The following is a 24,769-nucleotide window of genomic DNA, read 5'->3' on the forward strand; positions in this document are numbered from 1 at the left end:
ATTAGTTTCATGTTATTAGTACATGGGTGCTCATAAAATTTTGTTACCTATGATCGTGGCGCTGAACATGATCCAACGCTGAAGGCACAGGGAAAGACTGGTGTCGACCGAACTGCCTCATGACTCTATCCGGGCAGTGGGCCTCAACTGCAATGTCCTACACCAAAGCTGCAGTAGTCATCCATAGGCCCTGGTCATGTGTGCACACTGAAGATATCCCAAGCGGTGCACGTGCGGCTATAGCCGAAGGACTGTATGGCTCCCACACAATGTCTTCTGGGGTCAATCGATCAAATTTGGCAACAAACTCAGAGACCATAGTACGCATAGAATATAAATTTTTATCGGGTCCATACCTGTCGGGAGTACCAGAGAGTCCCCATGGTGGGTCTGTTGTCCTCCGTGTCACCGTACATATCCAGCGTGTACGGTGACTGGTCAATCATAGGACGATCGAAAGCAATCCTCTCATAAGACCAAAGCTGCAGCAGAATTGGGCACCCCGTTAGGACAGCATTCCTATCATTCTGCCGTGATGCCTTGCAGAGTCCACGATATGTGCATGCAAGAACCGCTGAACCCCAACTATATAAGGGTATGGCATCCTCATCTGCATCGGCGATCTCCTGTGCGTAGGGCAGAAGCACCCTATCTGCACAGTGCCCGTGTGAGTTGTTGAACATGATGTACCCAAATAACCACAGCAGGTATGCCTCGAGTGATCTAGTCATGCTGTAGTCATCAGCATCGGCTACCAACAGATCTGGCTGCAATGAAGTACGAACATTGAGAATAAGAAACACATGAGTTATTTCAAAGCCATAAAATATATCAACACATCGTTTTGTATGAAATTGTACCTGAAACTGTAGGAGCCATGACTTGGAAGGGCCTTTCGACTGTGGGTGCTCGTTGAAATCTTCAGGATCAATCATGGTGGCAACACCTGCAAAACGTTCCTCAAGATCCTCCAGCCACGTAGAAGGTACCACGCGGGGCCCGACAGCGTCTCCGGTGATAGAAAGACCATGCAGCATCGCAACGTCCTGCAGGGTCGGTGCCATCTCCCCACAAGGGAGGTGAAACGTGTGTGTCTCAGGTCTCCATCTGTCAACGAGAGCTGAAAGTAGAGACCTGTCTAGCTTCACCAAAGCAATCTCAGCAAGACGAGCCACAGTGAGAAGACCTGCCTCGCTCAGCCTGCATCATACAGTGCTCAAATGTTAATACATTAAATAACGAAATGTATAACGGATAAAAATAGAAAATAGACGACATATCACCTGGGCACCCATCGTGGGTCTACAGCAACCAACTCTGCAGGTGGACGTGGACGCAGCACGTTTAGTTCTTGGTGCCGAACCTTCGCAAGGAAGGACCGGTGACCCGAGTCTATTGTTGGGTCCAGCAACGCAGGAGTAACCCCGGCCATACCTACCATGTAAGATCAAAACAATACAATACAATCACACACATCTAAATATTTCTAATACTTCCTTATATTTCCTAAATAATTTCTAAGATTTTCTAACCATTAATAATAATTTCTAATATTTTCTAACATTTTATAAATTTTCTTATATTATCTTGCAATTTTTAAGATTAATTAATTAGATTGCTAATGTACTATATCAATGCTAATCACTACAAGTAACTACACCTAAATGTACCACTAATCAATCATAATAATAATTAAACTGATTGCTAATCTACTGTTTCAACAAATTAGTTTCTATAATTTTCTACAATTTTCTAACATTTTCTACAATTTTCTAACATTCTCTACAATTTTCTACAATTTTCTAACATTTTCTACAATTTTCTAATATTATCTTGCATTTTTTTATTTTCTAATACTTCTCTAACAATTTTCTAGTATTTTCTAATACTAAATCTAACACTAAATGTACTATATCAACGCTAATCACTACAAGTAACTGCATCTAAATGTACCACTAATCACTCCTAACAATAATTGAACTGATTGCTAATCTACTGTTTCAAAAAAATAATTACAACATAATTTATTTATAAAATGTAGAAAATTTTAGTTACATAAAGTCGCCGGCTTGAAAATCCGACAGGGCTTCGTCGCTTTGCCTCTCCCTCACCCCTCCTCTCCCTCCCTCCCTCTCTTTTCTTTTTTTCTGGATTTTTAGTAAGGCAAATGAGGGGGTGAGGGGCAGCCAACACCTTATATAGGGGTGGGGGGGCCGGCCGCCCCGCAGCCGGGCGGCCTGGGGGGCCGGCCGCCCCGCTGCCGGGCGACCCGTCCCCAGGGACCTGTCTGCAATTTTTTGTCGTCTTTTTTTTTGCGGATAAGCCCCTGCCGCCCGGCTGCCGGGCGGCCAGGTCCCGGCCGCCCGGCAGCGGGGCAGCCGGGGTATATTTCTGTAAATTTCCAAGTCGAAAATATATTTTTGTAAAAAACGGAAATAAAAAATATAAAAATACAAAAACCGCGTGAGTCATAGATATATTAATGGGCCAAGCCTGATACATGGCAATGGTGCATAGAACGACTTACGACCCAAAGCATAGCAAAGTAAAAGAGTCCTAACGGACGATACGGCCCAAAGTACTCAGGCTGTAGCACCCTAAGTGAGAAGTGACACCGAAGTAGTAATGAGAGGTAGAGTATGCAAGTTTTCCCAAGATAACTAGGTTGGTGGAGTACCCCACTACACACGAGCATAAGGAACAACAACATTACCCACTTTACGAAGACCAGTATGTAAAACCTGATATGGCGTTGCAGTATCACAATATTCCAATACAGTCAGTTGCTCGTCTGGAAGGGGTTGAACATTGGGAGGTAGGGCCTTTTTGAGCTGTGAAACATGGAAGACAAGATGTATTTTGTTGTCAACTGGCAGCTGAAGCACCAGATAAGGCCCAAAGTACTTGAAACTGAGCTTGTGCACTAGGTGACACTGGACAGAGTGTTGTACATATGGTTGCCCACATTGAATTCTCTTTCTTGGTGATGTTTATCCTCTTGATGCTTCATACGTTGCTGGGCATGCTGAAGATTCTACTGAATCAGTTCTATCATAGTTGAGTGCTCATTGAGCCACTAGTGCATGTCTGGAACAGTGCAGGTGTCTATGGAAACAATACCAAAATGATTTGGAAGATAGCCATATAGAACCTCAAAGGGTGTCTTTCCAAGATCAGGATGGAAGGATGTGTTGTACCAAAACTCTGTGAGAGGAAGCCAAGTAGCCCATTTGGACTGACAAGATTGCACCAGATATCCAAGATATGTTTCCAAGCATTGATTGAGTTGTTCCTTTTGACCATCCATTTGCAGGCGATATGCTGAGCTCATATTCAATGTGGTATCCACTAAGTAAAATAACTCCATCCATAAGGCACTTGCAAAAACTTTGTCTCTGTTTGAGATCAACATCTTGGGCATGCATGCAATTTGTATATGTGTGTCATATAGAGTTGGGCAACTGATAAGGCAGAATATGGATGAGACAACAGAACAAAATGTCCATACTTGGTGAATTTATCAATTACCAGCTTTTGGACTTTGGTAGCCCTTCAATGAAGTCTAAGCAGACTGTATGCTCGGCCTAAGGTGGCACTTCGAGAGGTTGTAAAAGACCAGGCAGCTTGCAATGTTCAAGTTTAGCTTGTGAACAAACTTGACAAGAACTGACATCGGTCTTTATGTCTTCTTTCATCCCAGCCCAAGCAAATAAGGTTTCACCTTGTGGTATGTAGTTGTTATGCCAGATTGTCGTCCAAGCCCGCTGGAATGGAGAGCTAACAGTATTGCTTGATGAGTTTCTTTGTGATTACCCAGCTAAATATATCTTTGTAAAGAACAACTCCATCCACCAATGTGTAGCCCTTCTCATTAGCCCCTGTCAAACTAAGTTAAGTGAGGAGATCTTTAGCTTTCTGATCCTGCTGATAGCCTTCAATGACAATTTCAAGCCAATTTGGTGTGCTAACGAAAACAACGAAAAACTTAGCTGTGGAGGTCTGCCTAGAGAGTGCATATGCAGCCTTGTTTTCCTGCCCCTTTTTGTATATGATTTTATATTGCACACCCAAGTGCTTGATAAAAGCTTTTTGTTGCATGCCTTCTTGGATTTTTTGTTCTATCAAATGTACTAAGCTTCGCTGGTTTGTCATAATAGCAAACTTTTTTAGTTGAAGGTAAGGCTTCCATCTGGATACTGCCATGATGAGGGCTAAACATTCCTTTTTATATGTGAATAACTACTTGTTGACGCACACTAACGACCATTTTTAGGCGTCAACTTGATCAAAAAATCATGAGAGTTTGTATTTCTTACACGTATCTTTATCCAAATAAATCCCTAAACCACACTTTACCTTTAGGAATATGCAAGATGTGTTTTTGAGCTAATATGCAGGTTGCAATCACACTTTGACCTGACATAAAATCGCAAAAAAAGATCTGAGCATAGAATCAGGCTCAAATGGACCAAGTGTAGCCCAAGAACCAAATCAAAACCAGTCAAGGCAAGCCAATCCCCAGTGTTAAGACAAAGAGAGGCCCAGGACAACCCAACCCCCAGCAGTTGGGGCCACTGGGTGGTCGGCTGACGGCCCAGGGGCCCCACCGCCTTCAACTGGCCATGTGGAGGCTTGGCATTGGCTCACAACGTCGCTTCACCGAGGAATGAGGGCTGCTCGGTCTGTGGCTCCCACCTATAAATACAAGGGGAGGGGGTAAGGAATGAACACACACACACACACACACACACACACACACACACACACACACACACACACACACACACACACACACACACACACACACACACACACACACACACACACACACACACACACACACACACACACACCTCACCTCTCAATCACCTCAAGGCATTCTTGCTTAGTCTATAGGCTTAGTGGAGTTTAGGAGAAGTCTAGGAGTCATGGAGTCCCCGGAGTTGCTCGGGAGTTCTGGCATGATGTAGGATCAAGAACACTGACTAGAGGGGGGTGAATAGGCGGTTTAAAAACTAAAACCAACAACACTTGAGAAATTTAATTAGTAACAAAGAAAAGCCCTATGTCATGCTACTACTATCTCTAGATAGGTTTGCAACCTAGGGTGACAAGGTACAAATCAAGCTCTAGTAAAGTAAATTGCTCAAAGTAAAAAAAACAAGAATTAAAGTGAGCAAGAGAAGTAACCAAGCTTGACACAAAAATTTATCCCGTGGTGTCGATCACTTGCCGGTCACCCCTAATCCACGTTGAGGTGGATGCCAAGAATCAACTGCTCCTCTATCAAGAACCTCTTAATCTTGAGCCGGCTTGAATCAAGGAACCGCTCCACACCTCGATTCCACTAGAGTTGCTCTTCACCACTCCGGTGAGGTGAGCACAAGACCTCTCACAACTGAAATCGGGGCTCCTCAACAATCTCCTTGGAGGAGCTCCACGAAATCATCTTCTCCAAGCCGTCTAGGGAGCGGCAACTCCCAAGAGTAACAAGTCGATGACGCTTGCTTGAAGTTTCCCTAGTGCCACAAAGCTCAAACTCTTGATGCAATGCACTAGAAAGCCCTCACACCCTCAAGAATGCAATCTCTAAGCAAGTGTGTGTGTGAGAGGGATGCCTTAGCTCTATAGTGTCAAGTATGCAGTCCAAATGGCCAAGAGAGACACCCAATGGCTGGGCATTGGGTATATATAGACATCCCTTCAAAAACTAGCCGTAACACTCTTTTTTGCGAAGTCGCGGACCGTCCGCAGTTCAAAAACCGGACCGTCTACCGTTATAAACCAGTGAGTCAGAGTGCATTTAATGTGTGTTAGAACTAGCCGTTACAGCCCAGGCAGACCGTCCGCGCCCCAGGGGCGGACCGTCCGCAGTTATGTGTTCCACACCACCAGAGACGAACATCGTCTCTGGAACAATTTGAAAAAACCCGGCGGACCATCTGCGCCCTAGGGACGGACCGTCCGTTGTTCATCCTTGAAATCCACCAGAGACAACAATGTCTCTGGTACAAACTGTCAAATAGCCGGCAGACCGTCCGCGCCCCAGGGGCGGACCGTCCGCCGCACAGATCATAAGCCCAACCAGAGAAAACACCCTCTCTGGTACAATTTGAGTTAGAGCTACGGACCGTCCGCCCACCTGGGCCGGACTGTCCGCCAGTCACACCTAATTTCCACCAGAGCCAAACATGCTCTCTGGTACATGTGCAGACCGTCCGCGTTCCATGGAGCGGACTGTCCACGCTTGTGCAGTCAGCTCTCAAACTTGATCTTTTTCAAATCTTTTCAAAATGACGTTAGCCCTTATGCATGCACCTAGACATTTTGAGCAAAATGGCACTAAAGACCCGTCAAGCACGAGTACACAACCCCTCTTGATAGTACGGCTATCTATCCAACAAATCTGGTCACTTTTCATCCACTAAACACCTTGTGACCGGTAAAATACAAAACCCCTATTTTCTACCTTTTCCTTGAGCCCGAGCTTTGCATATCATCTCCAAACTTCACACGTTCACAACCAAATCCCTTTCTTCCGTGAATCAACCTATTCTCATTATCTCGAATGAAATCGTTAATCCACAAACCGTTGTCATTAATTACCAAAACTCGAATTAGGGGCCTAGATGCTTTCACATGAGTTCATATCTAGTTCCCTCTTGTAATATTCGATCGTTTGTAATAGAATTAGACTATGGTTACTGATATCTGCTTGAAGTATGTTCTGAGTTATCAGATATATGCTTCATGATCTGGTTGTGTTATCATTCGATGCTTGCATTGCACGATCGCCCTATTCTTGTGATGGTTAACATATTGGCCTCAGAACTCTGTCAACTATTCCAGTATTCATATGTTTGCCCTAGTGTGATGTCTGTCTATCTGGAGGGTGGGGGCTCCGCGCAGGATGCTAGAGTATCGCTTACTAATGTAGACGTGGTGTCTAGACTAGATAAGTGTTGCTTGATGTCACCCTTTCCTACGGATTGAGAGGTAGCCAGTAGGTGGTTACAGCCCTGTCCGAGCCCTAGTAATCCTCCATGTTCATATTGAGGGTAGAAGGTACATAAAGCCAAATGGTTGGTTGGGCTTCTCCCGCCGGCAATAGGGCGGTCTTCCTGTTGAGCTAGTTTAATATCTGACAATCTAACCATAAGATAGCATAGATATAGCTAGCCTAGTACATCTGACTCGAGCTCTAACTTCTGCCATTCTCCTTGCCTGTAACAACTTTTGTTTATTTATCTCTGAGGGTAGTTTGTGTGGGTGTCACACTATCTCCTACCATGTTATCTATCTCACCCCTGTTTATGCAATTGAATATTCAATTTAAACCAGTTCATTAACTAGCCTATGTACTTCCATTTGCGCCTTCCCTGCAGAAATATAAATGACACCCCGGTATACTCCCGGGTAAAATGCTACAGCGGTATTCCGTGCGCTTGATTTATTCATGGTTCATGAAATACCTGCCACCCCCTTGGCATCTGCGGTCATCATCGCTTCTCGCTCAGTGCTGACATTGGTAGGCACCAACACTACTGAGCTTTCATTCCCAAAGCCTTACTTAAGTGTTCAATAGGGTGATTGTCCTGCATGAGAACAACTCCTATACTAGTAGCACTAGCATCTGTTTCAATTTGGAAGCCCTACTGAAATTTGGCAAGGCTAACACCGGGGCCGACATCAGAGCTTTCTTTAAGGTATCAAAGCACTGTTGATGCTTGTTATCAACATAAATTAACAGGTTAATTAATGGGCCGCGAGTGAGTTGGGCTTGATGAAGAAATTAAAGGAGGCATACGAATCGGCTCCTGTGTGAGCGTTTGGGCCATTTGGGCCATGTATCTTTAGATTTAGTTCAGTTTGAGTTAGAGATAGAGTCCGATATGAACACGTTAGTTTAGATTGTTGTCCAAGTCTCCGGACTATAAATATGTACTCTATGACATTTGTCAAAGGAGAACGTCATCACATTTTGCAAACAACAACTCTCGGCACACCGCCACCCCTAATTCTAGGGTTTCGTCCAGGTAAGCGCCATGCTGCCCTGATCTTTTCTTGCGATCAGGGCAGCATTGTTCTTGCTTTTACCTTGGTATTACTCGTACTGAAGCATTTTTGATGGCGAGTAGTGCTAGTTATCCTGATTTTCGTAGCATGATTTTTAGTAGATTTATCGTGCTTTTGTTGCTTATCATCTACGAATATCATGTCATCTCTGCGCGATCATGTTTTAATCTTATACTAATTCTCGTTGCATGGAATTAGTCGCGTAGAGATGACACTCTGCTCCTTTTTTATCTAGTAGATCTAATTTGTTATGGTTAGTTCTTATACTTAAGAATTGGTGTAATATCTACTAGTTTAGGCCTTGCAAACGGGTTGGACGATCCGGCGACGTATTAGATGCTTTGCCTTGATCTTAATAGGGATTGATCCAGGAATCGGCTTTCGCTTGTTCTTAGGCCTCTTTTCTGGTCAAGGTTCGGTTATCTTTTACGCTCGTTAGGCCTAACTATGTGTAGGATGTTCCGATCTAGCAGTGAAGTTTTTACCATCGTGGATTAGATTAGCTAGATTTAATTGAAGAAATTTTTGCAGTTATTTGCTTTATCCATTACCATCTGGATATGCAGATCCAATCTGACACCGGGACTCGATCGGCTCTTTAAAGCCGATGCAAGAGTCATCCCGGGGAGCCGACCACGGCTCGGACTATTGTTTACACATGTCTGTGCTTGTAGGCAAATTGTCAAAGGCACGTTCGCACCCTCCTGATCGGGTATAGATTAGGTGGCACGCCCTGCATCTCCGGAAGCGACGGCTTGTGCCAGGATCTGGGCCGTTGACCGAGGGACCGGTGCCAGCCAGCGCCCCGGCAGGCTCCCGGCTCCTCGTGTTGCTTGTCACTACTCGCCGGTTGGTTTTGACCAACAACACATTCTGGCACGCCCGGTGGGACACTCATCAGCAACAACGTCCACCGCCGGAATGACTGGACCTCAGAGCCAAGCGCCGATCACCAGCTCTGTCGCGTATGAAGAGCTGACCCCCGAGCACTTGCAGAAATACGATGAGGTCAAAGCTCAGTTCGAAGCCGATCTCATCGGCTCTTTCGAGAGGACCCGCAACCACGACATCAGGTGGAAGGGGTTCTCACCCGAAGGCGCTCTCGACAACGTTGACTTGTTCGTACCATCAGAGGAGCGCACCAGAGCCCTGCCCCAGGAGATGAACTACATGGTAACTCACACGCTCCATCGGCACTCAGAAAGCCTGGTGAATGAGCTCGAGTGTGTGGCACATCGTGTCGTCCAGGAGGTGATCAAGAACCAGTACTCCCCATCAGGACCAATCCTGGGGAGTCACAGGGGAGAGGACTCACTTCAGTCTAGGCTGCCAATATCGTATTTGCTCACAAATCCAGGTCCGCAGGCTTCGCCGATCTACGTCGTCTACAATATCGGCGGTGATCCCGTGGAGGGCCAGTTCCTGAACGAGCCGCCTAAGGAGAACCCGCACGGCTACACGTGCGTGTACATACCTGACAGCATCAGTCCAACGCGCGCGGGACATGTGCTGGGTACAGGAACTTCAGGGGCAGATGTGGAGAAACAGGCATTGCTAGCGAAGTACGCTACTGGGCCGAGTGCTGAGCCCTCGGACCCAGGAGTTCTTAGTGTGGATTAGATCAACGCAATACTAAGGGATCAGTTCGGAATTCTGCCCAAGAGAAAGGCGATCGGCTATTTCAAGCCGTACCCAAGCGAATACGACTTGATCCTGTTACCACCAAAGTATCGGCTCCCGGAGTTCACCAAGTTCAGCAGGTCAGAAGGGGCCAGCTCCATCGAGCACGAGAGCCGATACCTAACTCAGCTCGGGATGATTTCGGTATCGGATCCTCTGAGGGTCCGGTTCTTCTGTCAGTCTCTTACAGGCTTAGCCTTTGGATGGTACACATCATTGGCCCCAGATTCGATACGCACTTGGAGGCAGCTGGAAGATCAGTTCCACACCCAGTATCACTCAGAGGCTGCTGAAGCCAGGACTGCCGACCTCGCCCAAGTCAAGCAGAAGCGAGCGGAAAGTGTGTCGGAGTACGTGCAGCGCTTCAGAGAGGTTAAGAATCGATGCTACTCATCGCGCATCACAGAAAAGGACGCAGTCGATTTGGCAGTTCTGGGGTTCGCTAAGCCGATCAAGGATCTTGCTTTTTTGTTGGAATTCACCTCTCTGGTGCACATGGTACAGAAGCTCACGACGTATGAACACTATCACCCTGAGCTGTACCAGGAAAAATTCAAGCGCCATGTGAATATGGCCCAAGCAGATGATTCTGATGATTCTAGCGGGGAACAAGAAGTGGCTGTGGCAGAGTGGACCCGGGGGGCAAACCCCGTCCTGTGCAAGTGGGTCAAACAGAAGGGCTTGTGAAGGGCTTTGATTTTGACGTGACCAAGGCAGAGCAGATATTCGACTTACTGCTCAAGGAAAAGCAGTTGAAGCTCCCAGAGAACCACAAGCTGCCAACGACACAAGAGCTGCGGGGGAGGTTGTACTGCAAGTGGCACCACTCGTTCACCCATGCCACGAATGACTGCAAGGAGCTGCGTCGGCAGATCCAATCGGCTATCGAGCAAGACCGATTAATTCTGGCCGAACACACGATGAAGGTGGACAGTCAACCATTCCCACAAGCTAACATGGTGGAGCTGTCGGATTTTAGACCTGAGGGCCAGAACTTGGCGTTCCAGATTAACATGGCGGGACCCATGCGCCGCCGTGACGAGTAGAGGAAAGAGGCTGCTTCTGGCAAACGGCCCCAGGATGAAGACGAGCCGGAGCAGCAACATGTTGCTGAAGAACAAGTGCGTCACATCCACAATCAACTTCCAGCTTCTAATCGGCTTCTGGAAAAATACCAGTATCAGTACAAGTTGCGCCGCCGATATGAATCGGAAGAGGAGGAGTATGAGCACCGCACAGGGAGGACGCTGGGGAGGCGCCAGGCTATACACGACCACTGGCATTGCCCGTTCTTCAAGTACTGTTGGAATTCTGGCATGAGCTGATTGCCTACTATCGAGGAATGCTTGGAGTGCAGGCCTCGGGGATGCCAGCCAGGCGAGACGTCGGTGTTCCAGCGTTTGGGGCCCAAGGCACGTCATGATGACCATATTGAGTGGCCATCCAGGGATGATCTTGAGCTAGAAGGGGAAGATAAGTATCATCGTCCACGATGGTGTCCTGACGGGCTCAGCCGCTCATAGAAGCGCAGAGTGCAGCGCTTACGCAATCTCGAGGAGGCAGAAGCAAGGTACCTCGACGTGCTGAGGAAAGCGCGTCCGGATCTCGCGGACCAAGTCAGGCACCCGCGAAGGGTGGAAAGGCGCCCTCCAAGGAGGGAGTGGCGCCCCAAGCAGCCAAGAACCGATGAAAAGCCATCGGCTGATGTGAATATGGTGTTCGTGCTCCCGTCGGAGTTTCGGGTGCCCCAACTGGAGGAATTGGCCGTCGCGCGGCTGGATCTTGGCCAACAGCTGATCATCTTCGAGAAGCCCAAGGAGAAAATCTACAAGCACCTGAAGGGATTATATCTCAAGGGCCTCATCGACGGCAAGCATGTGAACAGGATGTTGGTCGACACTGGCGCCGCGGTCAATCTAACGCCGTAATCAGTACTGTGCCGATTGGGTCGTTCTGCTGCTGATCTTATCAAGACCAACGTGATGCTCAATGATTTCAACGGCCAGCCGTCGGAGGCACAGGGAGTCCTCAATGTGGAGTTGACAGTTGGCCGCAAGACCATCCCAACCTCGTTCTTCATCGTCAACAGTAAGAGTACGTACATAGTGCTGCTTGGGAGGGATTGGATTCACGCCAATTGTTGTGTTCCTTCCACGATGCACTAGTGTTTGGTCCAATGGGATGGTGATGAAGTGGAGGTGGTCAGTGCAGATGACTCCAGCGAGGTTTCGCTCGCAGACATGAACGCCTGGGACGCGGAAGGGCAAGAGCCGATCTCAGGGATCTCGCTGGAAGACTGTGATTGGATCGAAGCGACAAAAAACGGATTGAGGCTGGTCTTATCCACTAGCCTCACAGAATAAATACATCCTGTCACGCTACGGAGCCTAGCAGGTTTAGAGAGGTCGGTCCCAGCGACCGGCCCCAAAAAATAGACAATTCTTGTTTAGAGTCGAAACTGTTACATTGCGGACAGACTTTAGCCTGCTCTGGCAGTTGGTTAGTTAATGAGCATTCAGTTTCAAGGGGTAATATAGAGACAGCCGGCCTGTGCGGTTGGCCGAAAATTTTCTTTTGTCATCTCTCCGTGTTTGCTGTCGACGTGGCAGACGATGACGAGTCGCCTGCGTCCACAGTCGATTTTACAGGTGACGGCAAGTTGGGGTACGGGTTTACATCAGCTGACGATTTGGAGGAAGTTGATATTGGTCCCGGGGATAAGCCGCGACCAACATTTATTAGCAAGAAGCTAGACCCGAGCCTGTGTGAGCCGATGATAGAATTGTTGAGGGAATACCGGGATTGTTTCGCGTGGGATTATACTGAAATGCCTGGTTTGGAGAGAAGCATCGTCGAACATCGGCTCTCGCTTAAGAAAGGATTTCGGCCGTTTCAACAACGAGCAAGGCAGATGAAGGCTGAAGTCCTGTGGAGGTCAAGAAAGAGGTGCAAAAGATGTTGGACGCAGGGTTCATCAGGCCATGTAGGCATGCAAAATGGAGCTCTAGTGTGGTCCCTGTACAGAAGAAGGATGGCCGATGGAGAGTCTGCGTGGATTTCAGAGACCTCAACAGAGCGACGCCAAAGGACGAATATCCGATGCCCGTGGCAGAAACATTGATCAACGCCGCTGCCGGTCACAAAATGCTGAGCTTTATGGATGGTAACACCGGCTACAACCAGATCTTCATGGCCCTAGAGGATATAAGCAAGACCGCGTTCAGAGTACCAGGCGCGGTCGGCTTGTTCGAGTACTAGGTTATGACCTTTGGATTGAAAAATGCCGGCGCAACGTATCAACGCGCCATGAATTACATTTTTCATGATCTCATCGGCAAGCTGGTAGAAATCTACATTGATGATGTCGTGGTCAAGTCCACATCGGCTGGGGGGCATCTGGAAGATTTGCGTAAGGTTTTGGAGCGGGCTCGGAAGTTTGGGCTCAAAATGAACCCGAAGAAATGTGCCTTTGGCGTATCGGCCGGTCAGTTCTTAGGATTCCTGGTACATGAGCGAGGAATCGAGATTGGCTTGAAGAGTCAAGAAGCGGTAAAGACAATGAAGCCGCCTACTACGAAGAAGGAGTTACAGAAGCTCATCGGCAAAATCAACTTTGTCAGACAATTTATCTCCAATCTGTCAGGGCGTATCGAGCTGTTCATGGGTCTGGTGAAGATCAAGTCCGAGGATGAGTTTCACTGGGGGCAGAACAGCAGCAGGCTCTTGATGAAATCAAGGAATATTTGTCGAAGCCTCCAGTATTGGTTCCGCCTCAACAGGACAGGCCTTTCTACGTGCACCTGTCCGTGGGTGACACTTCCATCGCCTCGGTTCTGATTCAGAAACATGACGATCAGGAGAGGGTTGTCTTCTACCTCAGCAGGTGCATATTGGACGCCGAGACCAGGTATCTTGAGATTGAAAAGCTTTGCCTTTGTTTATTCTTTACATGTACATAGCTTCGACATATTTTGCTCTCGGCGAAAACGATCGTCATATGTAAATCGGATGTCATCAAGAATATGCTATCGGCTCCTATTCTAAAAGGCCGACTAGGAAAATGGATGTTTGCATTGTCAGAATTCGATATCTGATATCAACCTGCAAAGGCAATCAGGGACAGGCACTGGCGGATCTCATTGTAGACAGGGTCAACACTGACGTGTCTGCACTTTTTGTGGGTGCCTGGGCCATGTTTTTCAACGGATCGGCTTGTGATGATGGGTACGGCATAGGAATTCTTTTGGTATCGCCTCGTGGGGCGACTTATTCTTTTTCCATCAAGATGGCTACTCCATGCACCAATAATTTAGTAGAGTATGAGGCCGTTCGCAAGGGGATGGAATTACTCCTGGAAGCTGGTGTAGAAGCAGTGGAAATATTTGGGGATTCGAAACTGGTGATTTCTCAGCTCACGGAAGAATATAAATGTGAGTGCGAGCCTCTTTTTCCGATATAGATGCAGTGCCGTGAGTTGATGTCACAATTCAGGTACATTAATTTCCACTAGATACGAAGGACTTTGAATAGTGAAGTCAACGACTCGGCACAGATGGCTTCCGGATACAAGGAAACAGTCGATGGGGTCGATGTAGAGGTTCAGTTTCTAGAACCTGGAGACTGGAGAGCCGATATCTTCAATTATTTGAAGGATTCGGCTCGGGGGGCACCCAGAAGGATAAGACTCAAAGCTATGAAGTATGTTCTAATAGGGGACGACATGTTCTACAGGACTTTGGAAGGACTGCTGATTAAATGTTTGGGGCCTTCGGAGTTGACTCGGCTTTTGCATGAGGTTCATGAAGGAGCCTGCGGTACTCATCAATCGGCTCTTAAGATGAAATGGCTGATTAGACGATCGGGATATTACTGGCCTACCATGCTTGAGGATTGCTTTAAATATTACAAGGGATGGCAGGCATGTCAGAGATTTGGCAAGATTCAGATGGTGCCGGCATCAGTAATGAATCCTACCATTAAGCCATGGCCGTTCAGGGGTTGGACCATGGATATGGTTGGCCAGATTAACCCGCCATCTAGCAAAGGTCACCAATGGGTGTTAGCTGTCACGGATTATTTCACAAAATGGGTGGAGGCGGTACCCATGAGGTCAGTGGCATCGAAAGATGTGATCAGTTTCGTTAAAGAGCACATCATTCATAGGTTTGGGATTCCTCAGACCATTACGACCGATGGAGGATCGGTCTTTATATCGGAGGAATTTAGAAAGTTTGCCGATGACACAGAGTTCAAGCTAATCAGATCATCCACGTATTATGCCCAGGCTAATGTTCAGGATGAAGCATCCAACCAGACCTTTGTCAAGCTGATCAAAAGGAAGATCGATGAATATCCTAGGCGTTGGCATGATGTGTTGTCAGAGGCTTTGTGGGCATATCGTATTTCGTGTCACGGATCCATCAAGATGTCACCATACCATCTGGTCTACGGTCAAGACGCTGTGTTGCCATGGGAGATCACGGCCAGATCAAGGCGTGTTGAGTTTCAGAATGATCTATCGGCTGAAGAGTATGCAGCCTTGATGAGCGATAATGTGGAGGATCTTACTGAGCTAAGACTTTGGTCACTCGAGAAGATCAGGGAAAACAAGGCTAAAGTTGCTCGTGCATACAACAAAAAGGTCAAGCCGAAAGAATTCCAGGTTGGAGACCTAGTTTGGGAGGCAGTGCTACCATTGGGAACTAAAGATAGTAAGTATGGTAAGTGGTCTTCTACTTGGCATGGACCGTACAAGGTTGATCAGGTCCTGCCTGGAAATGCGTACATGCTTGAAGAATTAGATGGTGTCAAGTTTCCTGTAGCCGTCAATGGCCAACACCTCAAGAAATATTTTCCGAGCATGTGGGAAGGCGACTAACAAGAGCCGATGAGATCCATTTGGCTGCATTATAAAAGGCCAACACGTTGAGTTGGCCAGTAAAAAAAAAGAGATAGGCCAACACGTTGAGTTGGCCAGTAAAAAAAAAGCAAAAATGAGATAGGCCAACACGTTGAGTTGGCCAGTAAAAAAAAGGAAAAATGAGATAGGCCAACACGTTGAGTTGGCTAGTAAAAAAAAAGCAAAAGTGAGAAAGGCCAACACGTTGAGTTGGCCAACAAGTAAAAATTATATGAGAAGTAAGGCAGCCGATGTGTAACTATCGACTTAAGATGTTTTTAATAGATACAAGTTTCAGTTTAACAGGCAACACTAAATGTTTTCTGAATTATTCTACTAGTTCAGGAAGCCATCTATGGCATGGATGGCTTCTGTGCGTAAGGCGTCGGTCCTTGCTATGACTGCTTCGTCGTCTTTGTCATCGCCCGTTACTATCTGTTGACTCAAGGTGTTGATTTCTGCAAACTCTGCCCGTATTTGCTCAGTTATTTCTTGGGCTTCTTGCTTGGAGTTTGCAATCGAGGCTTTCTCCTCTTGGATCAGTCTCTGTGTGGTGCCGAATTTTTCTTCGAGTTCTGCCAGTTCTTTCTCCAGGAGGCTGAGACGCCTTGTACTCGCTGAGATATCGGCTTTGGCATCCAGAGTTGCCTTCTTCTGGTTAGCATCTTGCACTTTTCAGCGATGTCGGCTTTCCGAGGAATTTGAGAATGCCTTAGTTCTATCCTCTGTTGCGCTGCTTTCACCTCTGCCCGAAAGAACGGAAGATGGCCGGCTAGCCAGAGCTTGACCCGAAGTGACTCTGGGAGTTGTGATTCTATCTGCTCGAGGACTTTCTGTATTTCGCTGGAGTCATCGACCAGGGTACTGATTGGAGCAGATAGCAGATTTTTGATGTGTTGAAGCTGATCTGTGAGGTCAATCGGCTGCTGTGGTGGTGGTACCTTCGCTCCAGGGGCGATCAGACCCATTGATGTTGGGTCAAAGGAGAACAAATCTGAAATATTGAAGCCATGTGGAGATATCAGAGTTAGTTTTGGGAGCAAGGTATATCAACAAAGTTATCGGCTGATTTAGAATCGGCTCATGCGGTGTTACCTGTTGTGAGGAAGAAGCGATGGTCGGTCCGAATGTGATCGGCTCAGTTGGGGCAACAACAGCGACATCGGCTGTTGCAGTTTCTTCACTGTGAATTTCTACTGGGATGATGGGTGGTTCTCGCTGTTCTTGGACTTTAATTGTTCCAGTATCGACCTCATGAGCGGCGGTTCTCTGTTGTGATGGGCTTCCAGTGCTAAGGATGTCTTTAGCTGTGTCCTGGAGGAAAGATTACAATCAACCAGAGTACATGTGCATAAGAAAGGAATTTTTCAAAAAAAGTTTCGGAGAGTGAATTACCTGGTTGGTATTGGATTCTGATCGATCTGAGGGAGGCTGTGCTGTCTTCTTGATGATTCGTCGTGTGAAGATCTTCCTTTTCTTAGTTGGGACTCGGGGGGCAGCACTTCCAGAGATTTGTCTCCGCTTAGAGGCCGACTGGGCTGAGTCTGGCTGAACAGTCATTATCACTTTCTTCATTGGCGGTGATCCCTTGCAAAAAAGAACATCAGGGGCGGTTGGGAGAAAGTGGAATGGCTCCCCGTTACTGGTCATGGGTTCTGGACCATCTTGTTGCTGTAAACAAGGTGAGCAAGGTTAGCCAAGTAAAGCAATAGAAGGCTTAGAAAGAATAGGTGCATGGATCCAGTACCTCTGCCTCGGGGATTGTATATCCAGGATCAATTTGTTGCAGTAGAGGGCCTAAAGCTCTTCTGAATACATGAGTTTTCCACTTTTCCCACCATGTGTTAAAGCCGGTTGACGAGGGAGTAAAGGATAGATCGGCTGGTATTGGAATGTGGAGATTGTCAAACATGCTGTAGCATCTTGAACTGGTAAGACCGTCAGGTAGATCGGCTCTACTCTCCACCAAGTGGTGAATATGGAAGTCGGGAGGGACTTGTCCTAGGCCAAATTGCCGAGCTGCTATGACTGGTTGATAGGTTTCATAACCTGGTTTGATGATTCTGTTGGAAGTGCTTATGCCGACAGGAAGGAAGCCAGGTCGGATCATTAGAGAATATAGATGTCGAGTGCTGTTGTCATCGGCAAAGCTATCCAGCTTGAATGTAGTTGGGTTCTCAAAGGCTTCAGATTCAGTGAATGGAAAGTAGAGGGGATTCTCTAGGCCTTTGTAGAAAACTCTAAACCATTTTGCTGCATCTGTTGAGTTCAGTTTACTGCCAGGGAGGCTGAATAGGGCTTGGCCATAGCTGGTGCATCTAATTGTTTGCCATTCTCATCAGGGAAGGAATTCTTGGCTAGGCTTTGAAAGTTTGGAATCTGGTGCTGGAAGTAGAGTTGTGCCCATAACTGAATGAATCACCAAGGGCCTCCAGTTCTGAGTTTCCTTTGGCTGAGCAAGCTAGTTGTCATCAAATGGAGACATCTGTATGTTTCTCCGAGGAAAAGCTTGCCTAGGCTAGTGCGGTTGCCATGGGCCAGATGGTAAGCCAAAGGAAGATAATTCTTAGTTGGGGCTAAGGAAGGACCACAGAAGATGAAATGTTCTAACCAAAGATTTAGAAAGGCTGTGTGTTCCTTTTTACCTACTGGACCTTTTGTTTTCATGTGCTGGTTCATGTAAGTGCTCCAGTTTGTGCAGTCTGTTTTAGATGAAAGTTTGAAGGGGACTTCTACCATTCTGTGAGTTGCAGGATCGGGGGACCTAATGTCTAGTCCAGTAATCATGGTAACATCTAGCAGAGTAGGGGTCATGGGTCCATGACCAAAGAGGAAACAGTTCAGAGCGTCGGACCAGAAATAGCCGATGGTCTTCAGAAGGTTTTCATTTTTATCTAGGGGGGATAATGATAGACTAAGTGCATTAGCTATGTTCAGTTCTTGCCACAAGGGCATATAGGTTTTTGCTACTCTGCTATACCATGTAATCCAGCTTTCAGGTGGATTAGGCCAGGCTCTTAAGCAGTCGGCCCAGGAATTTAAATTGATGTCTTGACTCATGAAAGTGATTCTATTCGCTTCACAGGAAATCAGATCCGTGGGATTTTCATAAGCTCGTGGACCAAGACAAAAGGAGTTGAGATTGGAAGGATGCGGCAAAAGGATGTCTGCAGCCTGGAGTTTCAAAAATTCAGAAATTTGTATATGGTGTCATATTTCAGATTTTAATTTATTCGGAGGATTGATGAGCTGAAAAAAGTTGAAAGGATGGGCTGAATATTACCTTCAGGCCGAAGATTGCCGTATCGACGTTTGGAGATCTCGCTGTTTGAGCTTCAGAGTCCGCCATGGTTCAGATCTACTAACTTAGGGTTTGGTTATTTTGCAGGCTCTGGTTCAAGTTTTGGATGCTGTGAGTTTTCGTTCGAACTTATGAAGCGGGATTCTCGAATTACGCTCGGATTTGGAATATCTGTTTCGAGTTGGGTTCAAAGTGGAGGTGATGCTCTGTTCTTATAATGGTCGCTTCCAATTTGGAATTTCGTCGGCTCTTGGTTATTGGTAAAGCTCGATGCGGTGCCATCGGCTTTTGGAAGGTTGTCCGAGCAAAAAACTAAGAGATGAGGGACTTTATTCATTAAAGGTAAAGTCTTTACAAGGGAAAGAGCCGATTTGACAAAGGAACAAATCCTTTGGCTCAATCTATGCTACAGTACTACTCCTACAGTACTTCCTACCACCCGTAGGTGCCTAATGCCTACGGCGCTTGGGGCTTCGCGCCGGCACGTCTTCGCTGCTGCTGTCGTCGCCGTCGTCGTCGCTGTCGCTGCTGCCGTTCCTGGCTTCGTCGTCACCGCTCCAGCCGCTGCCGCCGCCATCACTATTTTCCTTGCTTTCCTCCTCGGAGGAGCCAAGGAACCGGAAGGCCCTTTCGGCCATCGGGTCCTCCTCAACAGAGGAGGAGTCGATTTCTTCTTCCGAGGAGGAGTCGGCTCCGTCCCAGGAGAAGCAATCGTCGCTGTTCTCCTCCGGCTCTTCATGGAACAGGAGCCGGAGGTCTTCGTCGTCGGTCTTGGGTTCGTCGTCCTAGGAGACGACTTCAAAGTCGAACTCCTCTGCGTCCCAATGCAGAGGAGCGAGTGCCTCGTGTGCCGCCGTCGGATCATACTCTGGCGTCGGTTCCCAGCTCTCGGAGATGGGGTCGAGGGAAGAGGCAGAGGAACTCGAGAAACAGGGGGAGAGAGGAGAGCCGATTGAGTTGGAGCCAGAGGAGGAGGAGATCGCCATGGCTACAGGAAGTTGGGGTTTTCTGCGCTGTTGGCTGAGGGAGGAAAATGAATTTGTGGCGAAAGGAGTCGGTTCAGGGTGAGATTAAATAAGGAAAAAAATGGAAGATGAATCGGCACTTTCACATTCCACGAGGAGCCAGTTGCAGAGACGTTGCGTCTTCCATGGTGGTTATAGTGCGTTTTAATGAGCATCAACGGGAAGATGAAGTGGTTTTGGAATTATCATTGCCAAAACCAGGGGGCATGTGTTATCACCATAAATTAATAGGTTAATTAATGGGCCGCGAGTGAGTTGGGCTTAATGAAGAAACTAAAGGAGGCTTACGAATCGGCTCCTGCGTGAGCGTTTGGGCCATGTGGGCCATGTATATTTAGATTTAGTTCAGTTTGAGTTAGAGATAGAGTCCGATATGGACACGTTAGTTTAGATTATTGTCCAAGTATCCGGACTATAAATATGTACTCTATGACATTTGTCAAAGGAGAACGTCATCACGTTTTGCAAACAATAACTCTCGGCACACCGCCACCCCTAATTCTAGGGTTTCGTCCAAGTAAGCGCCATGCTGCCCTGATCGCTTCTTGCGATCAGGGCAGCGTTGTTCTTGCTTTTACCTTGGTATTACTCGTACTGAAGCGTTTTTGATGGCGAGTAGTGCTAGTTATCCTGATTTTCGTAGCATGATTTTTAGTAGATTCATCGTGCTTTTGTTGCTTATCATCTACGAACATCATGTCATCTCTGCGCGATCATGTTTTAATCTTATACTAATTCTCGTTGCATGGAATTAGTCGCGTAGAGATGACACTCTGCTCCTTTTTTATCTAGTAGATCTAATCTGTTATGGTTAGTTCTTATAGTTTAGAATTGGCATAATATCTGCTAGTTTAGGCCTTGCAAATGGGTTGGACGATCCGGCGACGTATTAGATGCTTTGCCTTGATCTTAATAGGGATTGATCCGGGAATCGGCTTTCGCTTGTTCTTAGGCCTCTTTTCTGGTCAAGGTTCGGTTATCTTTTACGCTCGTTAGGCCTAACTACGTGTAGGATGTTCCGATCTAGCAGTGAAGCTTTTACCGTCGTGGATTAGATTAGCTAGATTTAATTGAAGCAGTTTTTGCAGTTATTTGCTTTATCCATTACCATCTGGATATGCAGATCCAATCTGACACCGGGACTCGATCGGCTCTTTAAAGCCGATGCAAGAGTCGTCCCGGGGAGCCGACCACGGCTCGGACTAATGTTTACACGTGTCTGTGCTTGTAGGCAAATCGTCAAAGGCACCTTCGCACCCTCCTGATCGAGTATAGATCTGGTGGCACGCCCTGCATCTCCGGAAGCGACGGCGTGTGCCAGGATCTGGGCCGTTGACCGAGGGACCGGTGCCAGCCAGCATCCCGGCAGCCTCCCGGCTCCTCGTGTTGCCTGTCACTACTTGCCGGTGGGTTTTGACCGACAACAATGCTGGGGTGTCCACACAAATGGCACTTGTTCTTTGAGCGGGTCAGTAAATGGTCACTGAAAACAACACAATTTCTAATGAACTTTCCGTAGTTACCTGACAGACTCAATCCCCTTAATTGTTTTGTGTCAGCTGAATTTGGCCAAGCCTCAATTGCTTTCATTTTTTCTGGATCAGAGGGAACACCTTGGTAACTAATAATATGGCCCGAGTACTCTAAACTCTGTTGACCAAAGGAACACTTGGACTGTTTAAGGGAAAAAAACCCTGGTACTGCAATCTTTGAAAAACCTTAGTTAAATGTGTCACACGGTCTTCTAAGGTTAGGTTGTAAACCAACATATCATCTATAAAGTCCAATACAAACTTCCTTAGCATGTCACTAAACAAGGTGTTCATGACATCTTGAAATGTTGCTAGTGCATTGGTCAAACCAAATGGCAAAACTTTGAATTCCTAATGCCCATGATGTGTCTTAAATGCTGTTTTAGCATCATCAGCTGGAAACACCCTGATTTGGTGGTAACCAGACCTCATGTCAAGTTTAGAAAACCATGATGCCCCTTCAATTCATCCACTATTGGGAGAGGATACTTGGTTTTTACTGTTATTTCATTGAGTTGTTTGTGGTCTACACAAAATCTCCAAGTTCCATCCTTAGCTAGTAAAATTGGGGAGGAAAAGGGACTAGTGCTGGGTTGAATAATTCCATTCAAAAGCATTTCATTGGCGTGCCTTTCTATCTCATTTTTTTGTGATGGAGAGTATCTATAAGGCTTCACACTTTGCTCCTAGTAACAACACAATATGATGATCAGAATCTCTGCTTAGTGGTAGTGTAATTGGGGGTTGAAACAAATTGGAATGATTCTCCACCACTTCTTGCACAGTAGAAGATATCTTGTTACTGACATCCCCCTGTTGCACTTGATACAGCTGAACCAAGTGAGCCACATCTGCCTTTCTTAATAACCCTTTCATTTTTTGTGTTTCAATTTGGGACATGTTGAAGTGCAATCTTTGGTTCCTGCAATAGGTGCAATAGGTGATCATATTTCCTTGTTGTGTGAAATTCATCTTCTTTCTCCTCCAATCCACCCACATGGGGCTGTACTGTTTGAGCTAATCGATTCCTTAGATGAGGTCATAATGACTGATAGCCAGCACTCTTGATGCAGATGAGAATGTGTGTCCATGAGTGTACCAGTAGACCTCTAGAACAATTTTGTCACTAGGGAGCTTGCCACCTTTGGCTGCAGTGACTTATACAGAAGGTGCAGGTTGCACATAGTATTTGAGTCTCTCTACAGCAGCAATACTAATAAATGTTCCAGAGCTTCCCGAGTCCACCCAGATCAAAATATTTTAGTGATTCACTAGCCCATGAAGTCTCATTGTTCTTTTGCCTTGAATACCCTCAGTAGCTGCAAAGGACAAATTCAGAAGTTCCTCATCACTAGACCCCAAGTCTTGATCTCCATCAGATTCTTCTGGAGCACTTACAGCATCAAGAAGCTCCTCAAGAATGTGCAAGGGACTTGAGCAGGACATATATGTTGTTTACCCCATTTTTCTCCACATTTCATGCATAAGCCCAGCTTTCATCTTTGAGCCCTAGGAGCAGCCACTTTATCATCTCCCTTTTGCTTGGATTCACTTGGAGCTGGCAACTTGAGTTCAGTGGGTTGGATCCCAAAATACCAGACTTGGTGCTGGATTGACCCTAGGCGGAATACTTGTTGAAGTCTTCAGATGTCTTGTTATAGAATCTTCTGTTGGAAGCCTCCAAAACCTCTACCCGCAAAAGATCCAAAGACATGGCCGCATGAATAGTTCTCAGTTTGTGCAACTGGATTGTAGATCTAATGTCAGGTTTGAGAGCGTTAATAATGAATCGGGTGATAAAGAAAATATCATCATGTTTATCATTGTGCACAAGAAGTCTATGCATGGACTGGTAAAAATGATCATAGTAATCCTGAAGATCACTAGTTTGCCTAATACTGAGAAGCTCCTTCACATAATGCTGATATAAATCACCACAAAACTTGGTATCAACTGCAATGGTGAGCTCGATCTAACTGTCCATGGAGTGCTGTGCCTCATAGGTTTGTGACCAGAGTTCCACATTGCCTCTAAAATGCAGATCAGTAGCAAAACTAGCCCCATAAGTGCGAAGGAACAATGAACATGGAAAATATTTCTCACACATCTCTTTCAAAATTCTGGGGTGGCTACCATCAAACTTAGGGAAATAAAGTCTAGGCAGTTTGTAATCCTTATGTGCGACTAAACAAGCAGTATCTCTCCTATGACTCGACTCACGCAATTCAGGAATATGAGATGGGGAGTGAAATTGGTGCTCACGCTTGACCAGGGTGGGGTGTAAAACCAAGGCCCTCTCATTGGCACCTTGGTGTTACAGATCGACATGGTGGCCATTGGCCTGCCCCTCTTCCTCATGCATCGGGGCTATGGAAAAACCAATAAATCTTGGAGATTTGAAATTTTTTATTGGAATGTGCGAAGAAAATAAGAAGAAGTTCATTCCGTCTTCGGACTGTGACCGCTCGATTACCAAATCATTCGAGAAGAGGAAATCATCGTCTAATGTTCCACAGCTCGGAGCCTAAAAGAAGCAGACATTAGAATTTAGAACCGGTTGTTGTGTTAAATGAGGAACAACAAGGGCTACTAGCTTTTTTGGAATCATCAAAGCTCACTGCTGCTCAGATTACAGGGTCAACAAATCAAGTTCGCAGTCAATAGAATTTTCGGTAGCTCCAGTGGTGCAATAGAAATTTGAGGAGGGTAAGAGCCTTGCCCCCCCCAGATCATTCCTACGCTTCCAACATAAATGCGAAGGCTACAGGATTCCTACATGTAAGCGATGATAAATTTAAATTTCATGCATGGTGCAAAGTTTAGAGATGACGATTTTCTTCATGGAGAAAGCGTGATATGGTTGAATTGGGAAGAAGTGTACCAACTATTCCATCAAGACGCTCCCAACATCTCTATCGTCAGTTTGTGGCTTATGCAAGTGGTGTTCTTTAAGTTTTATTCGTTAACATATATGAGTAACGAACATTATTACATTACCTCAACCTATATTGATTCCTTGTTTTATTTTGTATCATGTAGAATGGAGATTCAAACTTGCAGAAAAAAGGGTACTACCACATCGGCTTCACTGACCCATTGGTTGTGAATTGCTCGAATCAATGTTATAAGCCTGCAGAAATATTTAAGATCTTATATAAGTACTTATCGGTTCAACACAAGAAGGCCTACATATTGTTTTCTTACAACTTTGTGAGTGTTTTATGCCGTGTAACTCTTTTAATTATGTATAATTTAT

The 24,769-nt window shown here is 46.3% G+C and overlaps 1 protein-coding gene across 1 annotated transcript in view; it reads right to left on the bottom strand.

The window, feature by feature from the left end:
* LOC120647950 (pentatricopeptide repeat-containing protein At2g01390-like) overlaps positions 1-19,594 on the bottom strand; it is a 55,006-nt gene extending 35,412 nt beyond the window's left edge. Inside the window, exon 1 of the mRNA XM_039924746.1 lies at positions 19,417-19,594. Coding sequence (XP_039780680.1) covers positions 19,417-19,594 — 178 coding nt within the window. The remainder of the gene's footprint in view (positions 1-19,416) is intronic.
* Positions 19,595-24,769: the final 5,175 nt, after the last annotated feature.

The sequence above is a fragment of the Panicum virgatum genome, chromosome 9K (genome assembly GCF_016808335.1).
Source record: "Panicum virgatum strain AP13 chromosome 9K, P.virgatum_v5, whole genome shotgun sequence".
Lineage (NCBI taxonomy): Eukaryota > Viridiplantae > Streptophyta > Magnoliopsida > Poales > Poaceae > Panicum > Panicum virgatum.